The 27,116-nt window shown below is 52.4% G+C and overlaps 1 protein-coding gene across 5 annotated transcripts in view; it reads left to right on the top strand.

Annotated features, from left to right (window-relative positions):
• Window positions 1–21,267, top strand: part of Zbtb16 (zinc finger and BTB domain containing 16) — a 191,817-nt gene extending 170,550 nt beyond the window's left edge. For all 5 annotated transcript variants that reach the window (XM_023721118.1, XM_004636494.2, XM_023721115.1 and 2 more), the window contains 3 exons: window positions 8,885–9,055; window positions 13,789–13,956; window positions 15,840–21,267. In XM_023721118.1, the coding sequence (XP_023576886.1) occupies window positions 8,885–9,055; window positions 13,789–13,956; window positions 15,840–16,069 (569 nt within the window). In that variant the 3' untranslated portion in view covers window positions 16,070–21,267. The remainder of the gene's footprint in view (window positions 1–8,884; window positions 9,056–13,788; window positions 13,957–15,839) is intronic.
• The last annotated feature ends 5,849 nt before the right edge of the window (window positions 21,268–27,116 follow it).

Raw genomic sequence — 27,116 nt, 5'->3', positions numbered from 1 at the left:
GAGAGTTAGAAAATGCAACCACTGTACCCATCTATTACTTTTACAACAAATTTGAGTCAACTCCCCAGACTCCTCCCTTTTTTGTTACTCATTGAGGACCCTTTGGTTCCTTGAAACTGTGATACGAATCTATAACATTCCCCCATCCCTTGTGGAAATGGAAGGTTTATAGAGTTGTAAGATGCCTTCCAAGGTTCTAAGCAGGTAGGGAAAAAAGGAAAAGAGGGGATGGAGGGCTGGACAGAGACCGAAATTTCGTGGGGTCTTTTGGTTCTTTTTTTATGTATAGGTGCAGGGTCTCACTACACAGCTTGGATCCTGTTTTCAGCCTCCCTGGCACTGGGATTACAGGCATGTGCCACCACACCTGGTCTCAGTGGCTGGCTCAGTATGCCCCAGGGGTCAGGGCGGGTGTGGCATGTGGAGCCAGGGATTGAATCCCTGTCCAGGGGCTTGCCTAAGCAGGCGCTTAGACAGCTGAACTGTCATGCTGGCTCTGGAGACTGAAAATTGGCAAAGCTAAAGTTGACAGGTGGGCTGGGGTGTTTGGCTCCTTACTTGGTCTGGGAAGATGTGACCTAGCACCCCAGCAGGAGGCCTTCTTGTGTGTAAAGCTGATTTATTGTGAGGCAAGCCTTCCGACAGTTTTCCCAGCCCTCCCAACTGTATTGGGAGGGTGACTGTAGGCAGTAGGGGAAGAGTAGCAAATGCTCAGCGATGTTCCCAAGGGACAGAGGGCCGACACATCTTCAGCTGGGCAGAGCTCCTCTGAGGAAGAAGGGGTCCTCAGGAGCTTATTTGAAATGATCCAGCCACTCGAGCCCCTGAAGAAAACCACAGGAGAATGAAGGAGGGCCCTGGGTTCACTCTTAGTGGAGGTCCGACAAGAAGCCAAGCCCTAAACCTTGGCACTTGGGAAGTCAAGTGGAGGAACCACTGTGGAGGTCACCGGCTGGGCCTTTTGTTTCTGGTGTGCTCCTTGTACCCGGATCTGACCCTGCACCTAGCCTTCTCCATCCTCTTGTGATGCAGACAGCCTTTGTGGCTCAGTGTGAGTCGCCTGTGCTGTTGTTTCTGTTTCTGTCTCTCTGTGTCTGTCTGTCTCTGTCTCTCTTTGTCTCTGCCTCACAGGAGATGATGAAGCTTTGCTCCCTTTTTCAGCAACGTCTCGGGGTGAAGGGAGGAGTCAGGTGGGGGAGGAAGGGGAAGGCAGCTGCTTAGGCCATGGTTCCGGCTCTGTGATCACAAGAGCTGCCCAGGACTGGAGACGCCACTTTAGGAGAGTTGTCCAGGAGGTCAGGGAAACAAGACAGGTCTAAAGGAGGTAGTGAAGCCAGGACGGGTAGGAGGGTGGGAGATACTTCCAGTTTAAATAAAGGTTTTCACATCTCCCCGAGTTGGCATTTTCTTCCTGTGGGGAGGAGCAGCTGCTCAGGGCGGCAGGGGAGGCGGCTTCTCCTTGCTGGGTGGGGTGGGACGCCAGAAGGCCATCTGTGGTCCGAACGCACGCACAGGGCCTCCATGCAGCCCGGCACATGCACACATGTAGCAATCCCAGTCTTCTTGCCCAAAAAAGCGAGGGTATATTTAGATCCCTCTGCTCCTTTGATTAAGAAACTGCTTATAGCGGGAGATAATAAGAGCCTTGCTCCAAGAACGTGTAGCACCTGAGCGTCTTCTCCAGCTGCATGCCCCTCCAGGCCTGCTCCTTCCCTTTCTATTAAAGAGTTAATTGGTGTGAAATGGCACAGGTGTAAACATGAGGGGTTTTGTGTCTCATAATTTTAGACCCCGTCATCACCTGGGCAAAGTCAGTGCCCTAGATCTGTGTCACCGCTCATGCCTTCTGTTCCACCTTGACCTGGCTTTGTCACATCTTTTGCTAAATTTAAACTTGTTTTAAGTAGGGAGTCTCTGAGTTGTATGTAGCGTACATCCCGAACTGTGTTCTGTCCTGGGGGGGGTCAGTTGCACCCCATTTTCCTTCAACAAGACAATTTAGGCAGATCCTCAAATATGCATGTGTGCTGTCCACCTCACCTAGAGGCTCATTCCAGGCGCATCCCTGCCACACGTACTCTTGTCTTCCTACTTCATGTTCCCTTTGGATGATATCCTGGGAGTCTGACCCCATTCATTCTCCAGAAGAAAGTTCTGGTTTCTTGTTTCTTGAACCAGTCCGTTCATTCCTTGGGCAGAGGCTGAGTTTCGTATTTGACTTAACCTTGAAATGGACAGATTGGTAAGAAAGCCACCATGAATTTGTAGCTATGTACATCTTTTTTTTTTTTTTTGGAACCAGGGATTTGTTTTTTGTTTTTTTTAATATTTATTTATTTATTTTGTGTGTGTGTGTGTGGCCAGCTCAGCCCACCAGGGGGCGGGGCTGGCTGGTATGTGGTGCTTGGGGATTGAACCATGGTCCCTGTGCTTTGCTTAGCTTAGCTTGTTCTAAGTAGGTGCTTTAGACCACTGAGCCATCTCACCAGCCCCGGAACCAGGGATTTGAACCCAGACCTTTGCACTTGCCAGGCAAGCACTTATTCTACTGAGCCATCTCCCTGGCCCTTGCTACATACATCTTAAAGATTATTTATGTACTGAAAAGTGTCATTTGTCTCAACCTTAGTGTTGGAAACAGCAATTCAGTTATGAGTTCTCTGTGCTTAGTAGAGAAACTGTGGTCTGGATTGTGTGATTCAGAGTTCCGCTACTGTAACAAACCCCTAGAATAATCATCTTGTAGAAGGAAGAGTTTATTTTGACTCATGCTTTTGTAGGTACTTTTTTTTTTTTTTTTCTGGAACGGGGGATTGAACTCAGGACCTTGTGCTTGCCAGGGAAGCGCTTATTCCACTGAGCCATCTCCCTGGCCCCTTGACTCACGCTTTTGAAGCTTCCAGCCCATTTTCAGTTGACCTCATTGCTTTGGCCTTGGGATGAAGCTGCACACTGCACACCTTGGCTAGGAGCGCACAGCAGAACAGTGCTGCTCATCTCGAGGCCAGGGAATGAAAGAGAAAAGGGGATGAAGGTCCCATTAGCTGTGACAAGCACACATCCCAGTGACCCAAAGACCTCGCGATAGGCCCCGCCTCCTCAAGTCACTCCCGCCTCCCAGTGGTACCATCCTAGGGACCAGGCCTTTGCCACACGGGCCTTCGGGAGACGTTTGAGGTCCTCACCACGGAAGGCTAGTAGCTGCCTGTCTCAGGATCCCAACCTATGATGAGCTGCATGTCTGGGCCAGCGGTGGAGTCTTTAGACTGTTTCATTGCGTGGTGTGATGAAACCGGTTTTTAGTGATCTGGGTCTTTGCTTCTGAACAACAGAGCTCAGATGTGGGGTGTGTCCTGTTCAGGCCACCAAAGAGCTGCCTGTGTGTCGCTTGGTATTACTGACTAATTTCCAAGGACAATCTTGGTCGGAAGCACTTGGTAGCAACCTCACAGTCAGTAGAACAGCGGAGGCTTGTGTGTCCTACAGGGCTGCCGAGATCTGTGACCCGGGTTGTTCACAGCACAAAGGGTTCCCGGCTGAGGGAAAGTGGAGACTGCTCTTCCCTTCACTGGCCAGACGCGAGGATCTGTGTCCACCAGAGGCATAGATATGATTTCCTAATTCAGACAGAGTCATCACGTGGGTGGGCTCGCATTGCCCCTGCGACCCCGCGGTGGTTAGGCGGCTTCTCGTGCGCGTATTTCACTCAGTGTTCGCACCAACCACAAGCAGTGTGGTGGGTGATCTGCGCAGGGTCCTCGGGAAAGCGCGGTGGTGAAGCAAGGCTTCTGCTACGCGTTCCTTCCCGTGTCTTTCTGACCGTAGGGCCGCTGATGGCCGTGCGTGACAGGACGGAGCACAGTGCTCTAGCGCTGTCTGGCCTCCTCGCCCCGCTGCACTTCTCACTGCAGTTAATGAATTGCTAATACAATTTTCTAGATAATTTTATTTCCATACTCCCACATTTTAATGTGTTTCCAAAAGCTAGCATTTATTTGCCTAATCTCCCAGTGTAATAGAATCTGCCCTGACTCATCATACATGCGAACAATCAGGCAGAAACGACAGCAAATTGTTTAATAACTCAAAGCGCATCTCTGGATTTTTAACTTGCATGCACCAATAGCTTTTCTCCTGTCTCATCCTCTTTTTCCCTCCACCCTTCTCTGTTTTTCTTTTTTTAACAAATGCTTTTCGATTATCAAGACTGCTGGTCTCTCGACGTGAGAATAGGAAAGTGGATATAGGGCTCTGGAGCTCCTCCTTGTCCCCCTACCCCTTGTTTCGTGGTTAAGTGGCCAAAGAGAGTTTCCTGTGCCTTGTGTGATGTCCCAGGAAGGGGAGAAGGGCCACTGGAGGGGCATTGTGGCATTTCCTTTCCAGCTGGTGAACATACAACTTTAAGCTCATCGACAAGGCATAGAGCTGGCCATCTGGGACTCGTGGATTCCATTCGCGGCCACTGGAGCCCAGGCCCAAGTCCTGTTGTGACGCTTCGCAGGGATTTCATGGTTCCACTCCTGTGCTGAAAGCTCCATGTCCTCACTTGGTGCCTCTTTCCGTGGAGGCACAGGGACATCTGCTTCCTGCTCTCAACTGCTGTGCCTGCTGTTGGGTCCTTGCTTTGGCTGAGGCATCGCCCTGCAGAGGGGGCTGTAGAGCCTTGCACATCTCTCTCCATCTGTTTGGGCTGCTGTAACACACTGCTGTATACACTGAGAGTTGTTTAAGGAAAGGACTTTCTCATGTCCTGGAGATGAGGCAGTCTGAGTTTAGGGCACCAGCACAGCCAGATCCTGGAGAAGCCAGATTCTTCCTGCTTGCAGGCTCCTGACTGCTTGCTGTTCTCCTGGTGGAAGGGACTAGCTAGCCTTCTGGAGTCCCTTCTATAAAAGTACTAATCCCATTCTTGAGGACTCTGTTCTCATAATGTAACACCTCCTATAGGCCCCACCTTTTATTTATTTATTTTTTATTTTTTTGCGGAACTAGGGATTGAACTCAGATCCTGCATTTGCCAGTCAAGCACTTATCCTACTGAGCCATCTCCCCGGCTCCACCTTTTAATATCATCAGTTCACAGTCAGGATTTCTTTTTACTTTAAAAAATTTTTTTTATTAATGTATTTGGTACAGGGTCTCACTGTGCAGCTCAGACTTGTAGTGATCCTCCTGTTTTCAGCTTCCCCAGTGCTGGGATTACAGGTGTGCACCACCGTGCCTGTACTTGGTGGCTGGCTCAGCGTGCCTGGAGTGGGGCCTATACAACATGTGGTGCTGCAGAGTGAACCCTGGTTCCTGTGCTTCCCTAGGCAGGCACTTAGTCTGCTGAGCTATCTTGCTGACCTCCAAAGTCAGGATTTCAGCATGGCCATTGAGCAGGGCACAAAAGTTTCAGGCCACCCCTTGTCCTATGGCCCTGCATTGCCATTCTTTTTTTTTTTTTTTCTTTTTCTTTTTTTTTGCGGAACCGGGGATTGAACTCAGGCCCTTGCGCTTGCCAGGGAAGCGCTTATTCTACTGAGCCATCTCCCTGGCCCCACCATTATTTTTTTAATCATTTATTTATTTGGTAGGTACAGGGTCTTGCTACACAGCTTGGACTCAGTGATCCTCCTGTCTTGCCTCCCCAGTGCCACACACCTGGTTGCAGGGCCAGCACAGCATGCCTGGGGTTCTGGGGCTGGCATGGCATACAGTAACCAGGGATCAAACCCAGGTCCTTGCACTTGCCAGGCAGGCACTTAGACTGCTGAGCTATTCCCCCAGCCACTCTGCATAGCCTTTAGAATATTGTCTACCCAATCCCACTGGTCCACGTGGTTGTCTGTGATCTGACCCCCAATGTAGCTCTGTCCTAAGGGCTGGTCAGCTATGCCATCTACTCTGAAATTTGCTTCTGGTCTGTCCTTGGCCTGCCCCTGGTACTGTACCTCCCAGGCCTTGGCTTCTCAGACATTCTCCATTCTCAAAGGCTAACTCAGAATCTTCTGTGAACCCCACTTAGTCATCTTTTCTGTCTCCCAAGACCCAGTTTCTCAGCCTTTCCCTGGTCACCTTGTGTAGTGTCCACGGTAGTTAAGTCAGCTAAATGGGCAGAAATACAGTTTTAGGCTGCTCTGAGTCACACCACCAAAGAACAGCTTCAGGGGCTTTGGGAAGAGGAGGGGGCAGAGTGCTACAGAGTCCTCCGTTGGTGCTGCTGGGTGGTCCCATCTCCAGACCGCTTCTGGGCCTGCTCCAGAGGCACAGTGCACCCTGCCTGGGTGCCATCCAGGCTTTTTATGTTTGCATGCATTGCTGTTAGAATACCCAGGAGAGCCTTGCCTCTTGAAGGGCACAGCTTGCCCAAGAAGCTTGCTGCCTGATCTAAGGACACCTGCTAGGACACCTGGCCTAATCAGCAGTCTCTCCAGGCTGGGAGATAAGGGCAGAGAGGGACACTGGTGCTGGGAACTCTTAGGCTGAAGAACAGGGTTGCTGTGTCACAGAATGTGCTGCAGAGAGACTGCTCTAACACAGGATGACTGGGCCGAACGGGACCATAAGGGGCTGTCTGTCTACTCTGTCCTGCTGGACCACTTCTGTGTTGTCCCTTCCATCAAATGGAGCTGAGTATCCCAATCAATACTCCCAGAGATTTTGCTGGCTCTCTTGGGGTTGGGGTTGGCAGAGTTGCAAAAGCTGTGGCTTGTGACCAGCTTCCTGTCTACCCTCCATGGCCCTGGAGTCGGTAGCCTTTGCTGTGGAAAGCCATGTGTGTATTGATGCTTGCTTCTTACTGCCCTTGGACATCTATTCTAGGAGAAGCCCAGACAGACAGATGACCAGCGCAGAGGTACATTTGGGCCCAGTCACATGGCTTGTGAAGTCAGCACATGAAGCAGATAGATGCTGACTCTGGCTTTCTTACCACGAGAGCCTAGGCTGGTTATTTAACCTTTGTGTTTTCCTGTGTGTAGAAAGTGGGCTATGAATGCTGTCTTGGGATGGAAATCCTATGAGCCCATAGCACCACACCTGTAGTTCTTTCCTTCTGCTCTTTGAAGACCAGGAGTAAAATCACTTCTGGGTCCCCACTCCCCTTCCCTGCCTTCCTGGCTGCTGGCCTGATGGAGCAGGACTGCAGGGTGGAGCTGGCTGTGGGGGCCTGGACTCTAGCCTCTGCAGAAGGAGGGCCCGGGAGTGACCGTGGGAGGCAGGAGAGTGAAGGGTGAGCATGAGTTCTTCCCTTCCCACTAGTTCATCCCAAGCCCAGCTATGAATAACGTGAGATGGCAGACCCAGCTTCCTCACTTGCTGCCTCCGTTCCGGGGCCACAAAGGAAGCCTGGTTTTTCGTGTTGTCCCTTGTCTTCCCCCTCGCCTGCGACCAGAAGCTCCTCAGCCCCACCCCAAACATTCCATGGCCTCTGTCAGCCAAAGCTCATGTCCTCCTTGCAGCCTGCACTGATCCAGCTTTCCCACTTGGTTACCTTCTGAAGCAGATGGTATTTTGGGGCCAAGAACAGGTGTGTCCCCCACCCCACTGGCAGCAAAGACAAGTAGGCAGGGGGTGCTGGTGGGCTTTAGGAACCAAGATTCAAAGTAGTGGGTGGGAAGCCACCATGAAGACATAAAAGGTAGAGTTAGTTAGACATTTCCTCCTACAGTTCCCTAGCCGGAAAGGCTGTGGCTCCAGAGCAGCACCGAAAGGGGTTGCCTCTAAGCAGAGCCCATAGCTGTCTCTGTGGTACTGTGGTACTGGGCAGCGCAAGGATGACAGAACAAAATGAAAATGTCATGTCACTCACTGGCTGAAAATCCTCCAATAGTTATCCCTGGGTCCTAGGATGAAACCTAAAGATCTTAATGCAGAGTAGAACCTCAGGTGACCCAGGCCCCTGATTCTCTCCAGCATCTTCAGCCACGTGTTCTTCTGTCTGATCTTCTTACCTGTTGAGTTTCTTTCCAACTCTGGGTATCACAGATACTATTCCATCATCAAAGAGTGCTTTCCCCAATGGCCTATGTGGCATCTGTGCTTAGGGCAGGGACTTAGAGTGCTCCTCTTTGTTTATATCCCCAGTGCCACAAAGGGTCCAACTTAGGGAAGCTGTCACAGTAATGCTTGTTGAATGAATGCACTCAAGATTCATGCTTTGGCTGGTGGCGGTGACATATACCTGTAATCTCAGCACTTGGGAGGCTGAGACAGGAGGATCACTGAGCGTTCAAGGCCAGCCTGGGCTACATGCATACAGTCTCTGCCTCAAAAAAAGTCACACTTTCATGACTGGAGAAATGGTTAAAAGAGTAAGATATGAAGCTACCTTTAGGAAAGGATTCTGATCCAGACTAGCTGGTGTGAACCCCAGAGAGGCTGCTGCTTATGCGCTCCATGGCGCTTCGGACAGGTTACTCCATCTCCTTTTGCCTTGCTTGGTTTGCTCATCTGAAGGGTGAGGGTGACAGGGACAACCTTCGGAAGCTGTGGTTTTAGTTTCATTGGTATTACAGCGTGATCTTTGTTGTGGTTGGCCCTCGCAGAGCCTGCTCTGTTTCCTCACTGCTGCCCCAGGCCCTAGGAGGTCTCCCTGATTCCGCGTTTACTACCTGTCTTCTGTGTAGTATTGAAATACTCGTGAATTTACACTTGCTGTTGCCAGATCCATGATTAATGCCTGTCTTTCCCCACTAGTCCTTAGGTCCCGCCAGGGAAGGATGCCTGTCTGTTTTGTCTCTTGGAGTTACAGACCATCAGCACAGCATGCGTGCCTGGGCTGCCTCTGACTTGCCCTTGGGATTGGGGGCGCTTGTCCGGTGCCGGCTTCTACATTAGGCTGGATGGGCAGAGTCGCCTTGGGCTCCCTCCTCCTGAGCGCACCCTCTGTTGTGTCCCATAGGCACGGACATGGCTGTCTTCTGCCTGCTGTGTGGGAAACGCTTCCAGGCGCAGAGTGCGCTGCAGCAGCACATGGAGGTCCACGCGGGTGTGCGCAGCTATATCTGCAGCGAGTGCAACCGCACCTTCCCCAGCCACACCGCGCTCAAGCGTCACCTGCGCTCGCACACAGGTAGGCGGGTCCTGGTGGTGGGTGGCTGTGGGTTTCTAGGAGCCCGTGTCTAGATTTTACCTCCTGAGATCTAAAGTAGAGGGGCTGGACTGAGTCCTTTGTCCCAGGGTGGACACGTGGGAATTCCAGTAATTCAGAGAAATGTTGACAGTTCTTCCAGTCCTGCATTGTAGACCATTGCATGTTCCCATGCCCAGCACAGAACAGGAAATGTTCCTTTTCTACAGAGACTCGCAAGACCCATGCTCAGAAACTTTGACCCACTAGGTCTAGGGTGGGATGTGAGCCTCAGCACTATTAATAAGTATTCCTAAGGGATTCCGGTGTAGATAGCCCGCAAATGCATTTGGAGATCAAAATGCCTTTCTGGGTCTCCTGACTCCTTCCGCCATAGCCCACCACCCCCACCACCTGGAGTCCACGTAGACATGCCTGAAGTCCCATTCCAGCTCTTAAAAACACACTGAACAAGTCGCCCTTCTTTCTGTATAGCAGCGGCCAAAGGTCTTTCCTTTGGACTCAGTATTACGAATCCAAGACAGTGAAGATATTTGACCAACGAGCCATGATCCATCCCTGCCCAGCCAGGTGCCCAAGATGGGGTGGGAGAGAGGAAATGAGACCAGGAGGATGGGCCAGTGCCCAGGTGCTGGCACATCACTGCCGCTATCTGCAGCCCTTGGTCTCCCCTAATGGAAGTAGATGACCTAAATCCCTTCTGTCCTAACAGTGTGGGATCTTCACTGACTGTACATGGGTAAAGAAATGCTCGGGTCTGGGTCTGAGTGTGTGTTCTCTCCTGAGTTGGAGTCAGGTCTCTGCATGTAGTGACGAGCATGCTCATGCCTGTTGGGTAGGGTATAAAGGCTTCACGTGCGTCACAGAAGGTTGGCAGGAGCCCTCCCCCCTACACGCCTTGCTTTCTCATTCTTTTTTTGAGACAGAGTCTCACCATGTAGTTCACTATGTAGTTCAGGCTGGCCTCAAACTCGCAGCAGTTGTCCTGCCTCAGTTTCCCAAGGGCTAGGATTACAGGCATGTGCCACCATGCCTTGTTTCTCTTTCTCGTTCTTAAGAGTCTTGTCACAGCTCAGGGATTGAATATGACACCAGGTTTTACACAGTGCTAGGCTCTGTTGCACGAGGAGAGGCTTTGTTGTGACAGACCGTCCTGCCATTAGGGGCGTGAAGAGCCTACCTGGGCCCTTGCTTCAGGATGCCCTTCTGTTCAAGGGAGCCTTGCATCACCAGAGTTGCTTAGAATCATGTAGGATTGCTGAGGGGCAGAAGGTAGAGACCACAGGGAGGAAGGGCTGGGGATAAGAGGGTCTCTACAGTGACTGCGTGTGTGCCCCTTCCTGCTGGCATCCCCAGTGGGTGCCAGGTTCAGCCTTGTGAAAGATGGTGAGCTCCCTTTCAGCCACTGGAGAGCACGCTGTTGGGTCAGATCACTTGGCGTATGTGACATGAAAGATTCCAGGCCTACTAAGTCACTCAGGAGGCCCCCTGCTTTGCTTGTGTCACCTTCTAGGAGCTCCAATACCCAAGTGTCAATCTCGCTCTGCCCTTTGTCAATCATGGTTCAGTTTGATGGGCAGGGACAGAGTTTGGGAGAAGCCCTTGCTTCTAGGAATAACAGGACCCATGTGCAGCGTGCATTGTGTGTACACACGCACACACCCCTCTATTTCCACACCAGCCACACGTAGGCTCTGCACATTCCCTGCACAATGCCTCATTAATATTCTGTTGTTCTTGGCCCATTTGCTGCTGGGGCTGGGTGCTTAGTACCAGCAGCTGTGTTTGGTGGGTTAGTCCAGCCACGCTCCTGGCATTGATGGATCCCTCAGTCACACAGCTCATCATATAATAAACTCTCAGCTGTGCTGAGGGAGGGGCCTAGAGGGAGGGGCCTGAGGAGCCAAGGGATGGGACGGCCAGGGTGAAGAGGATGCCACGGGGCTTGGTCAGAGCCACCGACTCCAGGTAATGACAAACTGGGGAAAGGGGATCACAGGTGCACGGGGCAGGCCAGAGGGGCTCTAATTAGTCTCGTTTGTCCTGTACTTAATGTCAAGCTCATTAACGAGTCTACAGAGTTAATCAACATACCACAAATTGGATTTTGAGTCCTGCCGCCACATTTGTGTACATTATAGCCACTCTGACATGATTAACCGGGGTGGGCGGGGGGGTTGTGGGCCAGGTGCGTGTCAGGCTGTAAAATCTGGGTGTATGTGTGTGTATTGGTGCTTTGTCTTTTTTTTCCTCCTGAGTTCTTTTTATTCCTTTCCCTGGGCAGACTCAAGAGAGTTCCTGTTTAAACTCATTTAACACGTGATACACTCCATAATGATATTCATAAAAGCCTTATCAAACAGACCCCCCTGATATTTTTTAAACTCGTAGGGCCCACCTCTGGAGGAGAAAGGCACGCAAAGGCAGCATGTCGTGCTCCCCGCCCTGAGCCCTGGGCTGGCCGGCCACCGACGTACCTTTTAATTACCATCTCTGGCCGAGGTCTCATGTGCCCGTTGCTTTATTTATTTATTTATTTATATCTTAATGAGGACACTGAATCTTTGATTAAAGTCGTAATCGTTGCTGATCTGGCAGGGTGGGGGTGGACAGGCAGGCCATGCATGCAGACAGGGAGAGTGGGGTGGGGGGGGCACAGATTCACCCCCACTCTCTTAGACACACAAGGAATTAGTGCCAGCTCTGCACAAGCCTTCATCTCCCTCGGGTCCCATGAGGCGGGGGCAGGGAGGAGTGGGCAGTCTGGGTATCCCGTGGCAGCAGGAGGACACGGGTCGTGGTTTTCTGAGCAGGGGACCCTAATTCTCAGTGCATCCCCGGCTCTGTGTGCGAGGGCTTAGCCACAGACATGCCACTGAGCCAGGCAGTGCCTGCAGATGGTGTGAGCTGGACCTAGAGCGTCCTGATGGGACTGCCTCCCAACCCTGGCCTCCGTGCGTCCTGCAGCTCTTCCACCCGTGAGTCAGCCAGTGAGCACGCCCCAGCAGCCACTCCCCACAGAGCCTTAAAAACCCTTCAGAGCCATCAGAAGAGATGAAAATTTATATGGGGCAGGGCCTGTATTTGGGAGGGGGGAGGTTTGGTTAGCAGCCTGCAGAGGGGAGAGAGAGGAGAGAGTAAAATACCATTTTAAAGAGGAAGTGAAGGCATAGGCATGTGAGTCTATAAGGAGGAGGACAATTTATGCCCAGGCACGAGCACAGTTTGACATGGGGATAATGAAAAAACGTAGGTCATTGTGGATGACTTAAACCTTCAGCAGCTGAAGAAAATGTATGAAATGCAGAGGACATTACACGGTTGGCAGCCCTGCACATCTGCAGAGGGACAAGTGAAATACAGTGGGCCATTCTTTACCATAAACTGTGCTTGTTGGAGACGCAGCCCAGAGAAATTGTAATTACAGTGACAAGACGAATCAGTGATATTTAAATATTCATGAACAAAGTCTGGGGTGATCAATCTATCTTTATTGTCTTCGCCTTCACTCCTGTAATAAATAAGTAGCTGAAGTCCTCACCTATCATCCCCCTGACACCCCACTTTGGGGACATAATGCACACCTCTACCTCTTGCCTTTAGGGCATTTAAGAGTGGGGTGCCTGCCCCCAAAGGAGGAAACAGATGTTTTCCTGTAATGACCTACCTGTTCACGACTGTTCAGATTGGGGGGCGCTTTTTAAACTGGGGATCTACTGTTCAGACTTGTGACTTGTCTTGTTTTTACATCGTCCCCCTTGTTTATACAGTACTGGAATTCTTGCAGATTACACTGTAAAATACAGTGCTGCAGTCGTACGCTGTTACACACTTCAGTACTGCAGTATGAGTTATGCAAATAAAAGCCAAGTCATCAAGTTGGAGTTTCCCTTGATCTTTTTTTTGTCGTTGTTCTGAGTATTGTAATGTACCTGCTCTATACAGTTCCTCATCTGGTGAGCAACTCGTGTAACGGCCTTGTCACAGAGGAATGTCTGCAACAGGACTAGATTTTAGTTGAGGAAAGACAGTTTTTAGAGAACTGCATAAACCCACCATTTCCTGAGGGTTCTGGGCCATTCCTGAACTGTATGCATGGGCTGCAGGGGTAGATAAGGCTCACTTCTTGCCCTTGAGGCACTTCCAGTTAGAGAGCTAGTCCCTGTGCCAGGGCATTCAATAGAGTGTGCCCATTAGCTGTCTAGGAAGTACCCAATGTCCTGACCTAGGAGCCACACCACAGCCCTGTCACAAGGCAGCTCCTGAGTACATGGCTTGGGGGAAGAGAGCTGAGCATCTCTAACTCATTTTTCTCATCTGTAAAATGGGAATTACACCTTTCTTTGAGGTAGGTTGTCATGACCAACATGATATGATCCATGCATGGTTCTTAGCATAACGGCAAGTGTTCAGCAAACATAAGCCATCTTAATGGAAATGTTGTGTTAAAACTGCACTAACAAAAGAATAAAGGGCTGGATGTTTCTCCTCTTTGGGACAGAGAAGAAAGTGTGGCTCATTTTTCCTGAAGACTAAAGGGAAACCTCCATGGGGGGCGGGGGACAGTGAGAAGTTCCCCAAAGGGGTGGGATGTTGTGGGGGTTGTGGAGTCAAGCTTGAGTGATGCTTGCCCCTGACCCAGGGGAAAGGCCAGTAGGTGATAGAGGAGGCGGCAGCACAAGACATGGGCCTGACCCAACCCCTTGTCCCCACAGGTGACCACCCGTATGAGTGCGAATTCTGTGGCAGTTGCTTCCGGGATGAGAGCACACTCAAGAGCCACAAGCGCATCCATACCGGGGAGAAACCCTATGAGTGCAACGGCTGTGGCAAGAAGTTTAGCCTCAAACACCAGCTGGAGACGCACTATCGGGTGCACACAGGTATGAAGGGCTGGTGAGGGGTAGGGTGGGCTGGGCTTGGAGCAGAGGGTTCCCCAGAGAACCCGAGTGAGGATGGCCCAAGGCTGGACCGGGAAGCAGAGGTTCTGTGAGGCCTGAACAGGTTCCTTCCGCACCCTGCCCCCCATGACCAAGGCAGACAAGACTAATCAATCACAGCATGCTTTACCAGGGGCCCAGGTCAGGCCCTGAGGCAGCTGCACCAGTGTCAGGGCTGACATGTAAGGTGATGTCTATTTATGAGTTCTGATTTAGGGTTAAATTACTGAGATTAGCTGGAAAGTAAAGGTTACTGTGGTTTTGCTTTGCTTGAGGGTTAGCGTAAGCATTGGAGTGAACTGAATTAAAAGGTGGAGAAATGGTGATGTTAGATCCAGCTCAGTTCTGAGATTAGAGACACAGACGTATTTAATAATCCCTTGTTGTGTATTATGCTTTACTATTTCTGAGTACCTCAACATTCCTTTCTACTTAAACTCCAGCAACTATTTTCCCTGGGGTGTGAGGAGAGGCAGGTGGAAGTGATCAGACTTCCGGGAATTTCTGCATTGGGGAAGTGGGTGGAATCCCGGGGCAAGCCTGTGCTTGCTTGTGAAAGCTATTTGTTCCCAGTTTCCAGTTCAGTGACACTGGCTTCATTGCCTAAAGTTGGTTGTGGAGGAAGCGCTGCAGCGGCAGCATGCACTGGTAGGCCGGTGCTACGAGTCCGGGCCTTTTGGAAAGCCGCATGTCTGACACTCCCAGCTCTCTGCAGTTAGCGTGTTGTGTGCTTCAGAGGGCATCCTCTGAGAACGAGAGCTGGCAGGAAGCCGGCAAATGTGGAAACCCTCTGATGGGGGGACAGCAATCCTGTCTAGAGGGGAACAGATGGCTGTGTGTTCTCCACGCTGTCTTCTTTCCTGTAGCGTGGGGCCACACAAAGGATGAGGTGCTTGCTGTTGATGACTCAAGTGACCAGAGGATTGCCCAGAGCCTTGGGGTTTCCTTAGCCCCTTGTTGGGGGTGTGACCTGGCCAGTGGATCATTACATGCATTGACAGTGACTATTGTAAATAGCTGGTCGATAGTTAGATCACTTTGGCTGTTCATTACTTCATTCTTTGCTGGGGCCTCTGCACGGAGGAATATTGATAGAGAGATGGCTGGGCAGTTAATTACTGTATCGAAACAAGGTTCCCTTACATCCTCTGCTTAGCTGCAGGGCACTCCAGTGAGGGGAGATCACTGAGGGTAATCCCTCAAGGGAGCCTGAGGGTAGCAGGCTAGACTATGGCTGTGTCCCCCAGTTCTTGCCCCAGAAGGGAAGGAAGGGTCTAGCGCAGGGTCTTAGCCCTTTACCATGCTAGATAGCCCAGGTGTAGAGTGTGTGTAGGACTGGGGTCCCTGGGTTTCTCCCACCGCTGGTCCTTAACATCTGTAGCCCTGGGAGGACTGTCTGCTCTCTGCTCCTAGTGGGTGCAATGAGTGGAGAGCCATCCCCAAGGACTTCTAGGACCTCTGTGTCCCCTCCCCTTGGAGACATTTATTTCCTTAAGGAGAAGGCAAGAACCTTGGCTTTGAGAAAGTTGAGCATAGTGAAGCAGCGGGCTAGCGGTGTGCCGCTGCACATGCCTGGAGCCACGAGCCACATAGGGCTGCTCACATGAGGTGTGGTGATACAGTCGAGAACATGGTGTCCCGGTTGCACTAGCCACATGTGACTGGTAGCTGCCGTGTTGGAGGGTGTGTCCATCATTCCGGAAGTTATTTCAGAGAGCTTTGGACTAGGGCGACGGGATTCTCCCACCTAGCCGACGTGGCCCAAGGCCTTCAGAGTCCTCTCCTGTTGCGCTCACTCTCTCCTGCTCTGTCTGCCCCCTCCCCAGGTGAGAAGCCTTTTGAGTGCAAGCTGTGCCACCAGCGCTCCCGGGACTACTCCGCCATGATTAAGCACCTGCGAACACACAATGGTGCCTCGCCCTACCAGTGCACCATCTGCACCGAGTACTGCCCCAGCCTCTCCTCCATGCAGAAGCACATGAAGGGCCACAAGCCCGAGGAAATCCCGCCCGACTGGAGGATAGAGAAGACGTATCTCTACCTGTGCTATGTGTGAGGGGAGGCCTACTCAGCGGAGCAGGAGCAGCCGCCAGGGGAGACGAGTTAGAGTGAGATAAAGTCGAGGGAGGACTGTGCAAAGAAAAAAACGATAAAAAGATAAAAAGAAAATGAGAGAGAAGGAAAAGGAAACCTCCTAACTCTTTGGTGTTTGATTCTCTCTAGGGCTCCAGGTGACCTGGGTGCCAAGCCGCTGTCTTTTCCCAGGGGGCCTCTGCCCTCTGTGGAGGCTGGAGACTTGCTTGGTTTTTATGGGTGGGTAGAGGTGATTTTGTTCACTTCCACGGCGGCGTGTTTTTCTCTTCCTCCTGCCCAGACCCTCCGTCTGTGTCTAGAAGCGGATGCTGGGAAATGAGTGGGAGAGCCTCTGGTCGGAGCACACCTTCTGCCGCCCTCCTCCCATTGTCAGAGGATGGAGGGAGGGAAGCAGAGAGGGGGGTGGCAGAGGATGTAAAGGCCCGGCTGATGCCCACAATGGCAGCTCTGGTTTGCTGGGGACAGTGGGAGCGGTGCTGTCTTTCCACTTTGCAGTCATCTGTCGCTTGCCTCTGCCCTGCTGCAGCTGGGTGTCCCTTCAGGTCTTTGAGAGCCACTTAGCTCTTCCCTCCCTGGCTGCTTGCTCCTTTGGGCCGCTGTCCTCCAGGTCCCTGGAGCTGTGGGCCCCTTCGGGATCTGGGTGACATTTCCTTCCTCCTCTGGTCCCTGGTGGTGTGACCCATCCAGAGCCCCTTCTTCCGCTTTGCTTTCTGAGTACACAGAACAAAACATCTCGGACACCCCCTGGGGCCAAGCCCACCTTGAGCAAGATTCCTGCTGTGCTGTTTTCTGTTTCCAGGATAGAAAACCGTAACAACTAAATATGTTAGATCCCAACAGCCAAACAAACACGGACCCCTGCAACCCTGTGTCAGCCCCTAGAGAAAGGAATCTGTGGAAGGGCTCATTGTCCAAGGGAAGGATATGGATGACCTTCTTAGAGGTGCCCTGCACCTGGAGGCGGGAACAGATACCCTGCCCTGTTGGGAGAGCTGACCAGGGAAGACGTTGCTGTCCTACTTGGGGACCCTTCCATCGTGAGGCTTGGGGAACCCCAGACCCAGCGAGCGCAGCAGGAAAACCCAGGTCCAGACAGCAGTGTAGGGTTGCTGGCTTACAGGTGTCCCTGCCCACATGGGGGAGGAGGAAGAGGAAGAGAAGCTGAAAGTGCATTGGCCTTGTGTATGTTTTGCTTCTGTTCTGTGTCCCCTGTTAGCACATTGTACTTGAATTACCTCAGTTTTTTTGTGACCTCATGAGCTTTTTAACCCTCTTTTTTGTTTGTTTGTTTGTTTATTTGTTGGGGGGTGGAGGAACGGGGAGGGTGTTCTGTTGTTTTTTGTGTAAATTAATAGCTGGCTTTAGACTTCAGCTGGCCAAGGCCCTGCCGTCACCCTGGTCACCAGCCTCAGGAGCTGGCAGGAGGAGTGTAATACTCAGGATTTACGCATGAAGGTGCGGGGTGGGGGGATGCAGAAGGGAGGGTATGTTAGGGTCTTACTGTCCCCCCCAAGGCACTCAGGAGCCACTGTTGGTTCTGCCCAGGGCTCGAACCATCCATGTCAGTATTCATTCAGCCTGAACCACTCTGGAGATGGCGCCCACCGTCTTTACAACCTGCTGGGCCCTTCAGGCCTGAGCCTCAGTTGCTCTGCTCCTACCGAGTGTGGTGCCGCTGTGTGCACGCTCATTGCCAAAAATGGTGTCTTTGTGGCTGGCGGGGGTGACCCAGCCTTGGTTTTGTGGTGTTGGGGGTCGGTGTTATTTTTCTAAAGCTACCTCTTCTGTTTGTCCCCTTGCTCTTCGTTCTTCCCAAGCCTCCCCTCTGCTGCTCCTCAGCTCCACGTTTCCCTAATCCTGCCTCCCCTCTGTTGCTCAGCTCCCCGATTCCCTAATCCCACCTCCCTTGAGTTTAGGAAAGCACATTCGTGATACCTGTGTTGGCTTTGGGGTGGGCCCTGTGTTTCATCTCGTGCTTTATAAAAGTGTAAAAGTTGCTTTCTTTCCTTTTTCTTTCAGAAAGTTGTGGCTGCATTGTGATCTTAGGTGTTTAAAAAGTGGTTTAGGAAGCGGTTTCCAGGAGAAGGGCAATGAGGTGTCTTGGGAAGCTGGAGGGACGGGGCCACCCTCCTGTCCCCTGGCCCCAGACCCTTCTGCCTGACCCTTCAATCTTGTCCACCAAATCTGAAGGCCTTAAAAAGTATGTGTTGGGGGATGTGCACTAGGGGTGCGGTGTCACTGAATGGTCAGTTAGGGATGACACAGTAGTCAGGGGGATGCTATTTTGCAACTATAATAATGACTTAGTGCTTTGGGCAGGAAAAAGTTAAACTTGAATTGTGTGATGAGGGCAGTTGTCATGTTCATAATGTGAAAGGAGTGAGGTTCGGGGGGACAGGTAGCCTGTAAGAAACCACGCTGCACTGTGGCTTCCTCCCCCAAGTCTGTCAGGGGACCTGAAATCCCAGAAAACAGTATTTCTAACAGCAAGATGTCTCAGCATTGGTGGGGAAGGAGAAAAAAAAATGAAACTACTCTGTAGAGAGATTCTAGCTGGCCCTCGCTTCCCCCTTCCCACTCAGCCTGGTCCCCTCACGTCTAAGAGCTGAGAAGGTGGAGCTAATCTTTACAAATTGTAATATTTTTGTAGTTGTTTGTTAGTTGCTTTGTCCGTTCTACAGGACCTTGCTGTTTCCTTTTGTAATGTGAATAGGAAAATGAAAGAAAAAGACAAAAAAAAGTTTTGCCACCATCACAGCCAACGACAAATTATCGTTGTGTGTGTGTGTGTGTGTGTGTGTGTGTGTGTGCTCTGTGTATGATAGTGTGTTAAATCATGAGGTATTTTGTCATGTGATGTCGCAGTGTTGGATGGTACTAACCCAGCATCTGCCTGGTGCACCCAGCCTGGGGGGCTCTGCAGAGCCAATAGGGGTCTCAAGGGACACCAGAAGGGTACCTCTGTACTTGCTGTGTTCTTTGAGGCCCCAGACACCCCAATGTGCGCTTCTTCTCTACTTTCCTGCCCAAAAAGACCACACTGTCCTCTAGTCGCCAAGACTTTTCTGGGGCACGGGGGCAGGATAGGAAGCTGCGTGGAGCACAAGCTTGTGGAGACCAGGTGTGTGGAGGGGCCCCGGTGCCAGCCGAGCAGGGAGCGTTTGCCTGGCTCCCGTCTGCTGCCCCGCTGCTGTGCACCTGCAGGATCCCCGCTTGCTACTGCCTTATCCTGAGCAGTGACCCTCCTCCAGCCCGGAGTGTCCCTTTCCCGTGTCCAGCTCCTACGAATGTGTCCCTTAATGCCTTTGGCGACACTTCCCTGTCACTCATGCCCTCCTTCCCTATTACTCCTTCGCTCATTCAAAGCATAAAAATCCTATGTGTATATAGGATAGATAAATATATATATATAGAGAGATATATATAGCAAGAGAGATATAAATAGTAAATATCATTGCTGCTTTGGGTTGCTTTGGAGGAGGCCACGAATATGAGGAAGGCAGATTTGGGGCGCAGGGGTGGGGTGGGAGGCTGGGGACCCAGTGATTCAGTACAATCTAGGGGTACAACAGGGGCTTGTTTAATCCTTGTGCCTGAACAGTTTTTCCATGTTGAGAAAAAAAAAGGCTGCATTTTTTCACAAGTGTATGGTACCTTTCTGGATGCTATGTCTGGGTACATGGGCTGTGGGAAGAGGGAGAGCCTCAAGCACCTCCTGAGTGGGGAGGGGCAGGGTGGCTTTGGACCAGCTCTCCTGCAAGCTGAACTAGGTGGGAACGGGGTAGGGTGGGGGTGGGGGAGAACACGACACTGAGGAGCAGAAGAGGTACATCCCCTTGGTTCGTTTTTCCTAGGCCTCTTTTAACGCCCTCTTCCCCCCTCCCATCTCGTCTCCTCCCCTGGAGTTTCTCTGGCTTGGCTGGAATGGTGGCACTTACCTGGAGATTTCAGTGGGAGGACAGGCTGCGGGACTCACCCCTCACGGGGAACTGGCAGGTGGCAGCAGCAGTAGAGATGGCCGAGGGAGGGGTACAGGACAAACTTACAGAGGCTGGGTCAGGGGAAGGGGTGGGGAAAAGAGAAACACTGCCCGCAGGCCTGCCAGCCTCCCCATCCCTTGGCGGCCCCCCCTGCAGACAGGGTCCTGGCCTCCCAGTGTGTATCATAGTGTTCGTTCACATAGTGTTATGCATGATGCTCGTAAGGTTAAGAAGCCGTGGTGGTGCGCCATGCCATCGCCCATATATATAAAGATAAAAATATATATATATATATATGTAAGTTATAGCACTGGGGGCCCTGGTGCCCTGCTGGACCAAGCAAAACTAAGCCTTTTGGTTTGGGTATTATGTTTTGTTCCGTTTGTTTTTGTGGCTTGTCTTACGTCGTGACAGCACAAGTGCCAGTCTGATTGCTCTGTATTACAGAATAGTGTTTTTAATTCATCAATGTTCTAGTTAATGTCTACCTCAGCACCTCCTCTTAGCCTAATTTTAGGAGGTTGCCCAATTTTGTTTCTCCAATTTTACTGGTTACTTTTTTGTACAAATCAACCTGTCAATCCTTCTCCTTGTCCTCCCTCTTCTCTCCCCCATCCATCTCCCTCCTCTTCCCTTCCCCTTCCCTCCATCTCACTCTCCCCTCCCCCTTCTCTCCCCCTTCCTCCCCCCTTCCCTCCATATCTGTCCTCTTCCCAGTCCTGTTCCTTTCCTCGCTCCCCTCCTCTCTTGCTGGCCTTCCCTTCCTCCCCTCTTCTCTTGTCCCCCAAGTTGTGCTTGCCACTTCTTTCTGTTCTCTGAAGCAGTTCACTCAAAGTTGTGCGTCCCGGTTGCAGCTTTGCGCCTCTGCCTTTGTTTTGTGTAGATTGATGTGTTTCTTTGTAACTTCAGTGTTTCTGACAAGATTTAAAAGAAAAAAGAAAAAAGAAAAAAAAATGAATTTACTGCTGCAGGTTTTTTTCTCTCTCCATGTGTCACTAAGTGAAGTTTGTGCCTTCTATAGCAAAGAGAATATTTTTTACATCCTACTAACAGTAGATTTTTTTGTAGTGAACATTTTTTGTATTTTTATTTATAAGTCTCATAAGAAAAATAGCAATGTTCAGTTGTATACCTTGAATCTGCAGTTAGAAGAGAATAAAGTTAATTCAGTTGTCTCCGGGTCACGGTGTCCCCCTCTTTTTAAAGTGCTTTGTCCTTTCTGCCTGTTCTTGGATGGGGAGCGTTGCTGAGGAACTGAGATTTCTGTCTGGTGGTAAAGGGAAGAGGGCGCTCAGCACTGTACACACCCAGCCCCAAGACCCTTCTGAGCCCATGGATGAGGCCTGTTGCCCTCCCCAACATACTGGTCTAATGATTTTTAGCTTAAATGACGTTCAATACGTGACTTGTTCTTGGACCTATGTGCTGCAGCGGGCTTTCCTTCCTGTACTCGTAAAAGATGGCCCTGTACCACGTACGACTTTCTGTTCTGCAATTTAGGGACAACTAGAAGCCCCGACCCCATGGAGGTGACATCTGTTGGCACATGACCACTTGTCTGAGGTCCTGCGGCTAATGGGGGGTGGCGCAGTTGGAACTTCTATCCAGGCCTAATCCCGAATCAGGTTCGGAGTGTCTTGGATTCCCAAGGCAGGAATGCCCTGCCTGGATACTCACGGAATCATCGTCTGCTGCTTCCTGGCCCCTGCACAAAATGCAGAAATGTCTGGACTTGAAGCTTCCGCTCAATTAAAGGCTTCCCCTGGTCCAGTGGCAGCCAGGACCTATTGCGGAGGCTGGAACAGGTGGCCAGGTGTGGGGAGGGCCAGGATGGGGGATGGGGGCGGCCGCACAAGCTCAGTATTTCCCCCCCGCACCCAGTAGGTATCCACAGGGTGCCACCTGTTTCTTTTGGGCCCACCTGGGTCTCTTAAGCCAAGCCCTCTGCTCTCTCCCTTGGGATGGAAATGCATCCCGCTCACCTGTAGCTGTGGACCCTTCTACTCTGTCCTAGACATGACCAGCACATCTGCCTGAGGTCATCTCAGCTGCCCATCCCCAGGGTCATTTGTTCTATGGCGGAGGCCTAGGAGCACAGGCCACTGTCCCGCAGTGGTCCCCAGGTGGGAGCCACGCCCATTGCTAGACCTGTCCTCCAGCTTCACTGGAAATTCCCTGAGGCAGGACTGCTGTCTGGGCCTTTGTGCTCTGGTGCTGCAATGAGCAGGGAGCCTGGGGTTCTGCCTGCCTTCCTAAAGCTGTCAGCTTCGAGCCTGTGCCCCCCAGGGCCCTGGGGTTGCTGAGCTGGGCCCACCTGGAGCCCACACTACCCGCTGGAACACCTGCCCGTCTCTGCAGAAGTCTCCCCTGCCTTTCCTTTCTCTTCCACCCCCTTTATTTCTCTGGAGTTTCTGCCCCACGGTGTGTTCCCTCTCCCCGTGTTTCTCCACTTGGAAAGCCCTCCTTGGCCAGAAATGCATTTGTTTTGATTCGGAGCTGCCATCTCCCTTTACCCCACCCCACCCCCACCCTCGGCCTCCTGCCCCTCCCCCAGCCCCTGCCGGCCTCAGGCCTCAGCTTTCTCTTGACAGATGGGAGGGCAGTGAGCACTCCCTCTTTAAAACAACATTTAATCGCCGTTTTCTGTTCTTGGACATCAAAGCTGAGGCTTAGGCGCTGAGCTGGGGTCGTGGAGGCGCGGGCTCTGGGGGAGAGGAGGTGGGTGAATAGGGGCTGGCTGAATGGGCTTTGTGTGACCGCCGGGGTCTGCCTGCTTTACGTGCTCTTTGACCCAGATATGATCTCATGGAGAAAAAGGGGCCCTGGCCCGGCCGGCCTGAGAACGCACACTCCTCCCTCCTCCAGCCGACCTCCACCCTCCTCCCTCCCAGCCCTGGCCGCAGCTGCCCTCTGCTCCAGCTAGGAAGTCATGGGCAGCCTTGTGTGGGACAGGGCTTGCCAGCAGGCACACGGCTGGGCCAGAGTAGGGGACAGGCAGGTACCCCGACTCCTTATGCAGCAGGGCCTCCTCCTCCTCGGGTGTGGGTAGGGCCTTGGTCCACAGCAGCCCTAGAGGCTCTCCTTGCAGTGGCTCTGGAGGGTCCCTTCCCGCAGAGGTGGCAAAGCTGGAGCCCGGATGCAGCAAAGGCCTGCCCAGGATCCAGACAAATGCGAAGCTAGAGAAGGTGGGCCTGGTCCAAAGTCACCTCATCCTCCCACAGTGCTGCCTTCCCACCTGTGGAGACCCTTCCGCCGGACCCAGGACCGGAAGTCTGAAGATGCTGCGCCCTTTTCCCATCCTCTGCTGTGCCTGGAGGCTTAGGTGGCTCCTCATCTCTCCTAGGGTGGAACTCAAACTCCACAGCAAGGCTGACAAGACTCAGGCAGCCCCTGCTACCGTAACTTTGGCCTCCCTTCAGATCACCCCAAGCCCGTGGCTGCCCCCTACCCGCTTCTCCCGTCTGTGGGCCACAGATGGTTTCCAGGGCTCCCACGCGTGTTGTCCTCTGCTGTGAGCAGCACAGACCCACACTCCCCTCGCCTGCCTGGCCCTCTCCAAGTCTCGTTATTTGTGTCTCAGCCCAAGTCCTACCTCTGCAAAGGCCACCCGAGGCTGCATTAGGTGCCCCTGGCTGTGCAGACCTAGGTTGTACCATTTGTCATGGTGCATGATAATCCCCTGTTTTCTTAATTGCCACCATCTCTGGACTCAAGTTCCTTGCGGTCAAGAGCTGTGTGTGTCCTTTATCTTTGGATTCCCAGAGCCTATCTCCATAGGCAGGCACCCAGGGAATAATAAATGGATACAAGGAGTGGGAAACTGGAGGAGACAGCCAGGTAGCCCTCCGGAGCCCAGGATGCACCTGTCTGGCTGAGTGGGAACAGCGTGCAGGCAGCCATCACTGACCACCTGGGCAGGGCTCCGAGACTCCCACGGCCAGGTGGGAGCCTCTGCTGTCCCACACCTAGGCCTGTATTTACTCCTGTGGCCTCCTGAACCGGGCTTGCCTGTGCCAGGGGAAGGAGCAGAAGGCACAGCATCTCGGAGTGGAGGTGTGCTTGTGGTGACGCCTGTGTCCCCATCGGGGAGCCTGTCACCTCCATGTACTGCCAGGCCCAGCCCTGCTGCTGTCTTCCCTTCAGCCTCTGCCCCTCACTGGCCAGCGGGAGGGCTCCTCTAGGCTGCCTTCCTGCTCCCCAGGGGGTCCCTCAGTGAAAGTGAACTCCGCTCATTTAAACCTGACTCCGCAGCCCTGCAGCCCCCCACAGAGCTAATTACCCTGTAGTTCTAAACTGATTGCTGTACACTAAGCTTAAGCCCTCCTTTATTTATTTACTGACTACATTAATAGCAAAGCGGGCTGCTCTCAGCCCTCCCAACTGTACTCGGCTGCACCCTGCTCCCCTGTCTCCTGAAGAGGCAGGGGCAAAACCTGACACAGCCCCCCGCGTTTGCCACCCTGGCTGAATCCCTGGTGACACAGGACGAGAACGTTTTTGTCCATACCCGATCTGGGATACAACTGAGCTCTTCTATCCGGATTCCTGGACAGAGTGGGACAGCTCTCAGCAATCAGAGGGCTCCTCTAGTGACAGGTCACTCTGGACACTTCAGTCAGCCCTGACACAGCTGCTGAGGGTGGAATGCTGCCTAAATCTTTTACAGCAAAGTAAACTAAGGCTGAGGCTTCACAGGTAGGGGTGGGGTACAGCAGCTCTGCTCTGATCTTCTCCCCCATGTGCTTGTCAAGGAGAGCACATTCCGTATGACCATTTCTGCCCAGCCAGGAGTTCCCAGCTTCTTCCCCTTGCCCTGGGCAAGACCTGCCTTTGCTGCACTGAACCACACGGACGCTATCAGCTCTCGGGTCTTTCTGCCTCCTCTGCGTGCTGGCCCTGAGTCCGCTGCACAAGGTGGGCCGGAGCGTGTGCTTCACTTTCAGTGTGCTGCCAAGTCACACCGAAGTCAGCTCCTGCACTGTCCCAGTGATCACCTACCCTGCGACGTCTGGGGAGTGAGCCACCTCCAGTCCCCTGCGTGCCCTCAGATTCGAGGGTGCAGAGGCCCTTGGGTGTGTTACTGTTACCGTGTTCTTCTCTGAGGCAGAGCTGGGCCCTGGCCTTGGGGCTCCGCAGCATTTTGCAAATCAGATGGTCAGGCGGAGCAGCACATGCATCCGTGAAATCAAGCCCTGGCTCTCCTTTGATTGAAAGTAGCTCAGTGACTCCTGGGCTGGGTGCCTCAGAGGAAGACAGGCAGCAAGATTTGGCAGAAAGAACTGGGGATTCATAGTGGGGGAAAAAAAAAAGGCCTGGGTGGGAGGCCCACTCTGCTGCACACTCTTGTGGCCTCAACTGTGTCGCAAAGCCTAACATCCCATATTCTCATCTGCACAATGGGACAGCAAAACCTGGTCATCTATCTTCAGGACAGTTATTCAGCTGGAGGAAGATATGTGAATCAGATTTCTAGCCACCATAGTGATGTAAAATGTGAGGGGTGGGCTCAGGCTGGCCTGGAACAGGACCTGGTGGCCTTGACATTCATTTCTAGGGCAGAAGCCCAGGTAAGGGCCACCCAGGAGCATGGGGTCTGGAGCCAATCGCAGCAGCTGCAGGCATCGTGGGGACTCTGTCGCCACCTAGTGGGAATATGTGGCAGATGCTTCGCTGCTCAGGAGCTAGAAAGCTACTCGAATTCGTGCAGCTGCCCTGATTTCTCTGGGTCTGGGAGGGATTGAGTAAAGGGAGAATTTGGTCCACATTTATGGCATAGAGTGGATGTTTAAAACTACTTGAAGTGGAGGTCTGAGGGGGTATTTCCAGAAGTCCTCCTGAGCCAATATTTCTGTTCTCTTTTGCTCCCATCTTTCTTCCCACAAATTAAGAGGCCATTCACACCCTACTCTTATTGTCCCTAAAAGATTTAGGTGCAGTATATGGTCAGTACCGGGTTGGGACCCAGGAGCCTCATCTAGCTTGGGCGGAAGACCAACCTTGAATGGAATTCAGCGTCCGAAAAGCTTGTCTTCTGGGAAAGTCCCGGTAGACCAAGGGTTGTAAGAGGGAGCTGAGTGCTTCGGGCCAGGGAAGCAAGAGCTGGAGGGCCAGTTGCAGGAGGCCAGGGTTAAGCCACTTCCTGGCATCGCCAATCCTCCAGTAGCCTGGAAGCCCAGGGTGGGATGGATGGTGCCGAAGTTGTCTTCTACCTTGAAGTGGGTCTGCTGTTCAGGCAGTGCGTGCGTGTGAAGGCTGCCATAAACCTTCGCTGGCCCCGCTGACTGGATAGAGGCAGCATACCCAGCCACTCCTGGGCACTTGGGTCTGCAGGTGGCTTGACAGGAAGTGACGTTAAGATGGCACATCGCCCGCCATCTGAGGTGGAAGCAGCTGTCTGGCGTGGAAGACCCCTCCAACACTGCAAAACTCCTTAGAGAAAAGCCTATACTTGGCACCCGTTAGCATTCTTTAAACAAGCAGCAAGCGGTTCACTTTGTTCCTACGCCTCCATCCCGTGAGGTCTTCCGCATAGAGTGAGCGTCTGGTGCCACCAGGTGGACAAAAGCGGGAAGTGCATGCGTGACAGTTGGAATGGGGCAGCCCAAGGACAAGGTCTTCTTGGATATCCGCCCACTTGGGAAGGAAGGGACTCGCAAAGTGGCACTGGAGCTGGGAGCTCTGGTTCACGCCTGTGATGAGGAAGGCGAAGCAGAAGCGTCACAAGTTTGAGGCCCTGCCTGAGCAACTCAGGGAGACCTTGTTTCAAAACAGAAAGAGCTAGGAGGGCCGACCAAATAGATCAGCGGATTAAAGCACCTACAAGCTGGTGCAGGAGCCCCGGGTTCAATCTCCGGACCTGCGGTGCTGGCCCCGCCCCCGGGGCCCACTGAGATGCCAATTGAGGCTGGGCGTGGTGGCTTGCGCCTGTAACGCAGCTCTTGGGAGGCTGTAAACAGGTGGATCACTATGAGTCTGATTTAGTAATGAGACCCTAAACGTCCTGTATACCCTTCCCTACCCTAAGAGAGA

This window comes from Octodon degus, unplaced genomic scaffold, assembly GCF_000260255.1.
Source record: "Octodon degus isolate 3935 unplaced genomic scaffold, OctDeg1.0 scaffold00080, whole genome shotgun sequence".
Lineage (NCBI taxonomy): Eukaryota > Metazoa > Chordata > Mammalia > Rodentia > Octodontidae > Octodon > Octodon degus.
This window is presented reverse-complemented; position numbering and strand designations above follow the sequence as displayed.